The sequence below is a fragment of the Morone saxatilis genome, unplaced genomic scaffold, assembly GCF_004916995.1.
Source record: "Morone saxatilis isolate NCDOM2014 unplaced genomic scaffold, NCSU_SB_2.0 Contig3, whole genome shotgun sequence".
NCBI classification, from domain to species: domain Eukaryota; kingdom Metazoa; phylum Chordata; class Actinopteri; family Moronidae; genus Morone; species Morone saxatilis.
The window spans coordinates 5,401,850-5,410,027 of NW_023339873.1; the positions used below are offsets into that span (position 1 = coordinate 5,401,850).

General features: G+C 37.4%; 2 protein-coding genes across 2 annotated transcripts in view; one reads left to right on the forward strand and one right to left on the reverse strand.

The window, feature by feature from the left end:
* LOC118337243 (lysophosphatidylserine lipase ABHD12-like) overlaps window positions 1–4,187 on the forward strand; it is a 5,689-nt gene extending 1,502 nt beyond the window's left edge. Inside the window, exons 3-13 of the mRNA XM_035674173.1 lie at window positions 726–828; window positions 1,065–1,184; window positions 1,362–1,392; window positions 1,475–1,520; window positions 1,815–1,944; window positions 2,061–2,098; window positions 2,511–2,590; window positions 3,221–3,303; window positions 3,495–3,573; window positions 3,668–3,801; window positions 4,036–4,187. Coding sequence (XP_035530066.1) covers window positions 726–828; window positions 1,065–1,184; window positions 1,362–1,392; window positions 1,475–1,520; window positions 1,815–1,944; window positions 2,061–2,098; window positions 2,511–2,590; window positions 3,221–3,303; window positions 3,495–3,573; window positions 3,668–3,801; window positions 4,036–4,063 — 872 coding nt within the window. The 3' untranslated portion in view covers window positions 4,064–4,187. The remainder of the gene's footprint in view (window positions 1–725; window positions 829–1,064; window positions 1,185–1,361; window positions 1,393–1,474; window positions 1,521–1,814; window positions 1,945–2,060; window positions 2,099–2,510; window positions 2,591–3,220; window positions 3,304–3,494; window positions 3,574–3,667; window positions 3,802–4,035) is intronic.
* A 46-nt stretch (window positions 4,188–4,233) lies between these two features.
* pygl (phosphorylase, glycogen, liver) overlaps window positions 4,234–8,178 on the reverse strand; it is a 13,352-nt gene continuing 9,407 nt past the window's right edge. Inside the window, exons 15-20 of the mRNA XM_035674172.1 lie at window positions 7,251–7,309; window positions 7,006–7,147; window positions 6,618–6,825; window positions 6,403–6,537; window positions 6,142–6,208; window positions 4,234–4,971 (exon numbers count right to left, since the gene is read on the reverse strand). Coding sequence (XP_035530065.1) covers window positions 4,783–4,971; window positions 6,142–6,208; window positions 6,403–6,537; window positions 6,618–6,825; window positions 7,006–7,147; window positions 7,251–7,309 — 800 coding nt within the window. The 3' untranslated portion in view covers window positions 4,234–4,782. The remainder of the gene's footprint in view (window positions 4,972–6,141; window positions 6,209–6,402; window positions 6,538–6,617; window positions 6,826–7,005; window positions 7,148–7,250; window positions 7,310–8,178) is intronic.

Genomic DNA, 8,178 nt, shown 5'->3' on the forward strand with positions numbered 1-8,178 from the left:
TGAAATCATTCTTATGTTATTAATAGGAATATTTGATGCTAATACTTACTCATATATCATGATATACCAAATGTGTGCCAAATCACAAATAAAATAATTTAATTGTTGTCCACTATTAAATTAAAAAGGTTTATTGCACACCCTGATTAGATAGGATATGTTGCAATGTGATATGATACAGAACCTACAATACGATACGATGTGATACATTATTGGGAAACACCGATTAGAAAATTCTGGGCCGATACGATGTTTAGAATTACAATTTGGCCAAAAGCCGATACCAATGTTTTGTTTGTGTTATTTATTCACCCTTTTGTGCTGGAAAACAAAGAAATCTACAAAGATAACTCACTGTGCTGCTGTATAGAGCAATTTGTGGCAGTGCTGGAAATAGGAGGTGATCGTTTCTACAGTATTCAAGTTGGAAATAACGAACTAATAATAATAATAACACAACATTTAACCAGGACAAAACTGATGTAACAAAACAGATAAACAATGATATCGGAAACATTATCACTATCACTAACACTATCTCATTTGCCAATAGGCCAATGTCAGTCAACAAGATAAATACTGATACTGATCTGCTGATATATCAGTGCATCCCTATTACATTATGATAATACAGTACAATATTATACTATACAATATGGGATATGATTAAATACTACCCAATATAAATAAATCATACCGACCTTGTGTGCTCTTATCTGCTGCAGTGAGGTTTCCATTCTTCGTGGATCTTGGTAGACCTGAAGCCGTGCTGAACCACACATGCAACTTCTACCTCGACACAGAGGAGGGTATCTCAGTGGGTGTCTGGTAGGTCATTTGTGGGCTTCTTGTTGTGTCCATTGAAGAGCATCAGTACTTGAAAATACCACGTGCACGTACATATTCGGCACAGGTGGCTCCTGAGTGAATAGGACCACAGTTTACTCATTTATCTGCAAGAGACCACTCAAAAAAAGCCCTACTGTATACTTTAAAACACAAGCGTATTTGTTTGTGCTACTCACTCTTCCTCCTCTCTCACTCTCTATCTTTGTGTCTCATAGGCATACGCTCCCTGCCAGCCAATGGGAGAAGGCCGCTGGGAGAAGCCCTGAGTGGTACCGGGAGACTCTGGGAGACGGCCGTCCTGTTATTATCTATCTCCATGGCAACGCAGGGACCAGGTGGGATGAGAGCAGCAGGATTGAGACCCTTGAATTTATCCTAATGGAGTCTAGTGGGTATCACAGACCCCCGGGTTTATGCACAGGCACAATGCACACAAGGGTTTGTGGGTCAGAATAAATGAGTCTGAAAGCCACTTGTTCGTATTCATTCATATTCTTATGTCCTTTCTGCAGGGCCATGAAACACAGAATGGAACTGGTGAAGGTACAGTTTCTGTTTAAAGTATTTTCAATTTTGGTGGAAAGTTTTGACTTTTAGATAAAAAAATTATTTTTGTGTGTTGCAGATTTTAAGTGGTGCAGATTATCATGTCTTATCTTTAGACTACAGAGGTAAACATGCTTATTCTGCTCTTCAAGTGATTTGTTTCCTGCTAAATACAGCTCTGATATTTTAATTTAATCATTACATTAATGTTCTTTTTGGGCTCCTGGAGACCCAATTCCCTCTTTAACACCTTAAAATACATAATTAACATTGTTCTATGTATCTATTATCTTTATTTTTATTACACACACAGCAGTGAGGACACACAGCCAATGTATATCATGTTCTTGATGTGTTGTCCTGTCTGTCAATATGTAGTATTTGTCATGATTTTGAAGATTTATATGTCTTTTAATGAGGTTTTGGAGACTCTACTGGGGAGCCAAGTGAGTCTGGAATGACCAGTGACACCGTCTACTTGTACCAGTGGGTAAAGAAGCGAAGCAGAGGGGGTCATGTCTATCTGTGGGGGCACTCGCTTGGTTCTGGGTCAGTTTCTCTCTAGACTCTCTAACCATTACTTTCTACTCTTTATGACACTAATAGACAGGACTGAAAACATTGAGTAAGAAATGTATAAAGCCTACTGTACTTTCTTTTTGCAGGGTGGCGACCAATACAGCAGCAAAAGTACAAGAACAAGGTGGGTTAAAGTAAAGCCTTGAATGAGTTGTTTGTATCCACAGTTGCCGCGGGTTGCTTTCCGTGGAGTCAGCCATGTTGACCTGCCATGTTTCTACATTATTCCCAGAACGGACAAACCAAACACTGACTGTTGATAGGGTTTTTCATATGTCTTGCATTGGTTTCTCCTACACACTTCACAGCCTGTTCTCATGCTGTGTTCAGTTAGTTGCAATAACTTCACTACTAGATGCCATTAAATCCTACACACTGGTCCTTTAAATACCTCTTCTCAGGAGAGTGAAACTGTTTGATTGACATCTCTCACACTCTTCTGTCAGTAAAAATTGATTTTAAAAGCCCTGAAACTGAAATTGAATACCCATTCCCAATCAATTTTTAATCATTTTTGTTTTTGTGTTTAATATCAGGGTCTGCTGTTGATGCTTTAATCCTCGAAGCTCCATACACAACAATAGGAGAAGTCGTAGCCCTCCATCCTCTCACTAAGGTGAGGCCAATTGTTACATTTTTGTCTGTCTGCAGCCCCTCAGGACATTTACCAATCCATAAAAACACAGCTGCCTACATTTTTATCTTGTTTCAAAAGAATGCCGTGTGACATGAAAAGCTCTTCTTGTGTTAAATTAAAGGGAATTTTTTATAAGACATTTGAGACTGTAGAGAGGCTGCGAGACAGGATAAAACTGGGAAAAAAGAGTTGGAATGATGTGGAATGAAAGTCAAACTGGATTTCTACTCAAAAAATCCTGTCTATATGAAAGACCACTAAGCCACCACAACTTATATTTTACTTTAGCATATTCAATTAGACTACATTTAAATTAATAAATATAGTAATAAGCTCTCAAATGAAAATATTTCTATTACAGTTCCTATTTAGATACAATATCAGCACATATTTACTACATTTAAATTACTTAACAAAAGTCTAACTGGTAACACTTTCTGCATCCATGTTCATTATCTTCTATATATTATATGAAATTTATAATTTTCAACTTATTGTCTACATCCTTATTGGGATTAATTCACAAAGTTAACCAGTTAACCATTTCTATCCTACAAGTATTTGGATGTTATTAAAATAATAATAATATAATATAATCTGTTATTCCAGATGTACATGTACCTTCCTGGATTTCAGAGCTTGCTCTGGAACATACTGGAAATGAACAACATTGTATTTGCTAACGATAAAAAGTAAGTACAGTGCTATTTGTCCTATTCTGCTTCTTGGTTTATTAATCTTGCAGGGTTTCCACACTTGCCATGTTTTAATCATTCAAATCCCTTTACGGAGAGCAGCGTGTAAAAGAATATGATAGAAACAATGTTATTCAGCTAATGAAAACCATCTCTGACTGTGGATATATATTTTACCCTCTACGCAGTTTGAAGGCCCTGACCAGCCCACTTCTTATTCTGCATGCAGAGGATGACAACATTGTTCCTTATCACATGGGCCTGAAGGTACAGTAGCTCTTTATGTATGTTTCCTTTGACTGATTTCCTAGTGGATGTAGCTGCCTCCACTCTGAATTACTTTGCATTTCTTGGTCTCCAGCTGTATCAGATATCCCTCCAGGCTAAGAAAAAATATAACACAGATGTTCGGGTTGAAATGATCTCCTACAGTGCAAATCTTGGATTCTCCCACAGCAGCATCTACTTAGATCCCAATCTGTCGAATGTGGTTCAGTAAGTTTTGCTAAACTGATACGAATTTTACAATTTATGTTATGCTAATGTGTATATCAGCTAATCCTGGTATAAGGTTGATAATTTTCATACAGTGAATTCCACTGAATACACCGACTGATGCTTGACTAATAATGAACGTATCTTTCATTAAATTTATTGTTTCCATTCACCACAATCCCTCAGCAAACAAACAACAAAAAAATATATATATTTCATCTGTTTTGGTTGCAGGAAGTTTCTACAAAACCTGAGACAGTAAAGCTGGCTCCTTTCAGAGAAGAGGGTTTACTCTTTTTTTATGTCGGCTTTCACTACTGAAGTGTTAGTTTGTATTGTATTTTCCTAAATAAGGCTCCAATAAACAAATGTATTTTGTCACAAAATGTGTGTTTGCTCTAAAAACTGAAACAAAAGCACTAATTACACATATTATATTACACAAAATGTTTTTATTTCAACACTGGGACAAAAAAACTGTATCTTCTTAGCCAAGTTAGACTGATACAGACACAAATAAAATCTTAGAAATGGCTTTAATCTGCCTGGTGTATAGACAGGCTTTGTCACTCAGTGCAGCATAAAGTCGCAGGAATGTAATTAAAAATTCAGTTTAGTCAGCTGCTCTGTTACTGTCATCCTACTGAATTCTTGAAATGCAAAAACCCCCACCAATCCTAAACTCCAGGAATGTCAAATATGAAGTATTTGACCTCTGAGTTGTCCACACTGACTCTTGGTTTACTGTAGGTGTTAGTGCTACAGGACTGTAACAGACTGTTTCTAATGCAAGTGCTTTGACTCAAGTTCTCTGACAATAAAAAGTGAAAAAGAAAACGTGTGCAGAGGTGATTTCTGAAACATCCAAAAGTTCTTCAAAAAGTTCAGAGATGTGTAACTTGATGGTTAAAAAGTTAAATTGGGAAAAGGAACAGTAAATGATTTGTAAACATAAAGGCAGCCGTCTGTTGTGAAACAGCCTCACATTTTCTTCAGAGCTCTGGCCGTTTCTTCGATGGCCTCTCTCGGCTCATTCGGAGGTGGGATCTTCAGGTCAGTCGGCTCGACGCCCCACACCTCAGTGGCATACTCTGTGATGGTTCTGTCGCTGGAAAACTTTCCTGTGGCGGCGATGTTCCTGATCACCATCTTCGTCCACTCGTTTGGATTCTTTTAGAGGGAAATAAAACATGTTTATTTCTGCTTCTGTAGGTTTGGTGTTTCATGATAATTTTTCTTTACTGCTTGACCATTTCATACTTTGTTACTAGTTCTTTTTCATTTTATACTACCTTTTGATAATAATAATAATAATAATAATAATAAGTTCATAATAACTTAAAATGCTTTATGAATACTATTATAAACATAAAAGACAGAAAAAGAATGAAAAATAAAAGAAGAAAGGAAGGAATTTGACTCCTGTTTTAAGTTGCTTATCATACTTACATATTAAAATATGTTATATTCATGCAAGTAGGTGAAAAATAAGTGAATATATACAATAAATATAATAATAAATTATAAATAAGAATAAACAATTGCAAAGCCCACCCAGCTGCCCACCAAACAGACAAACAAAATCCATAATAACTATAAATAGCACTTGATCGAGGGGCCTGTACTGCAAAGAAAGTTCAACTTCAGTCACAATCACATAACTAGAATATAGTAAGAAGCTGTATAAACATATGAAATCATTTCCAAATTCTATTTTTTTTTTGTCTGATTAAATAAAAAGCGCATAGAAAAGTTAAAAGTAATGTCAGACGAGAAAAAGGCCTGATGAGGGTATCTGACTGAAATGCTGTTCATGTTATTCTGAGCTGAAGTGATGGAATAAGAGTGTAAAAGTATCAACGCTGTCAGAAATCAGAAATAAAGCTTTTTTATAGCTGCCATTTTGACCTAAAATAGAAGGGTAAACACAGGTGTTATGAATGATACTAATTAAGTTTCTGTTCCATTCAGGTCAAACAGAGTCAGGGTGCTGCTGTTGGCTCACTGGAAAGGCTCTGCTACACTAAATGCAACAGAACCTTAATTAGTATTATTACTAACACCTGTGTTTACTCTACTATTTCAGGTCAAAATGGCTGCTTATGATCATCATTACTATCCCTCTCTTTGTTAGAAGCTCTGGTTTAAACACTGAGTGAAACATGGAGAGCCAAGCCTGACCCATACAAATATTGCTCTTTATCACTTGTCATAAACTTATATCTATATTGGCATTGGCAGCTTAGTGATACTGGAAATCAAAAAGTTGAGCCCAAAGACAGCTGTCTAACCCACTGATCTCACTGAACAGGCCCCGGGTCTGTTTGAGGCAAATGTTACCTGATAGAGCTTGCTGACTTTCTCTTGGCTTTTTATGTAGTCTTCAAAGTCTGCAAACACTTTGAAACTGAAGAGAGAAAAAGGAGAGTAAATAAATCAACTTGAACATCCATCATCAGAAGAAAAGCTAAGAAAGAAATGATTGTTGACATGAGAGTATCAGCCATTCAAGGGTCTTTGCTTCCCATATAAAACAGTTTTAGTGATCTTCAGATAACCTGAACTGGGCTACAGCATTTTGGAATGGAAATAGTTTCTCACCGGTCGTATTTGAAGAGCATGTTTGTGATGTCTTTGAAAAGGTCTGGGTTTCTAGGGCTGAAAAATCCACTCGTGATCTGGTCCATCACTTGTTTCAGCTCTGGAATCTTCTTGTAGTACGACATGGCATCATATCTGAAATAGACAAAGACGTTTTAACAACATAAAAAGAGCTTTAAAAACGTAAACATGAGCAATAAAATAGACCCCTTTACCCCTTTTTGTCCAGTTCAGCCACATCCTCCACCCTCATGCCGAAGATGAACAGGTTCTCCTCTCCGGCTTCCTCTGCCATCTCCACATTGGCCCCGTCCATGGTGCCGATGGTCAGGGCTCCGTTCAGCATGAACTTCATGTTTCCTGTTCCTGAAGCTTCAGTGCCAGCGGTGGAGATCTGCTCTGACAGATCTGTGGCAGGTATCACTGAGAAAAGCAGATAAGAGTTAAAATTTAAATTTTCTCTGCTGTTTGTTTTAGGAAGTTTTAAACTATACATCTTCAAAAGAGAGTTTTTCACACACAGTGGTGTGTTTTTGTGTCATGCACCTTCATAAAAGGGTCAACAACATGTGCAGGTATTAGAGAAAGTTGTCTAAATGGTACCTTTCTCTGCTAGAGAGACCCTGTAGTTCTCCAGGAAGATGACCTTCAGCTTGTTTCCCACCACAGGGTCATTATTCACCACATCAGCCACTGAAGTGATCAGCCTGATGATCATCTTTGCCATGTGATACCCAGGAGCAGCCTGCAGAGGGTGACAGTGGATGACTTACTGTAAAACAAAACTATCACCCTACTCTTCACCTGTTTATTGGATTGTTGTTTGTCATGTCTGCTTTGGCTGGTACCTTTCCCCCGATGATCACTGTTCGTGGCACAAATGGTGCAGTCGGGTTCTTTCTGATGCCTTGGATAAAAGAAAAAGACATACATACTCATTAAAAGTGAAGCAGTTTCCTGGTTGATACTGCCACCATGAGGTTGACATTTGTGGTTTTGAGTTAAATGTCTTGACAGTTACAGAATGAAGCCATGGAATTCAGTACAGGCATTCATATTCTGCTAACAAAGAATTGTAATAACTTTTCATCTAAATCCATCATCAGGTAAAACATGTAATTGTCCAAAACACCTGAAATACTAATAACTTTCCCATCATCCTTAGTTGTATTTTCTGTTTAGTGCTATTTAGCAAATGTTAGCATGGTAACACGCTAAACTAAGATAGCAAACATAGAAAGCATTATACTTGCATGTTCACATGTATGGGACTAGCATGGCTGTAGACTTTTAGGCTTGTATGACAAAGTCAACATCAATTTGGGTTCCCAATTCAGTAAAAAGTCATTGACATGTTTGATTTCAACAGATATCTGGATATGAGTCCTGGTGTACTGTGCACTGTGAGCAGATCAAAGTAATATCTGAACAGAGACTAGCAAGAGGATATTGGTCTGTATGCCAATAACAGGTGAATGTCTGAGAGGGAACAAAAACAGCAGGGAGTTGCTATCTACATGTCTTAGGGTACTGTGTTATGCCAGGGTAGGGTCTCCAATAAGCCAAACAAAACCACACACACACAAAATAAAACATGCAAAGGTTCAGTGTGTAACATTTAGGATGATCTATAGGCAGAATTGAATATAATATGCATAACTAAGATTTCATTATCATTTCCTTTCATTATAGTTACGTTTTTGTTACCTTAGAATGAGCTGTTTATATCTACAAACACTGCGGATCACCTTCTATAGATTCTGCCATGTTGAACCG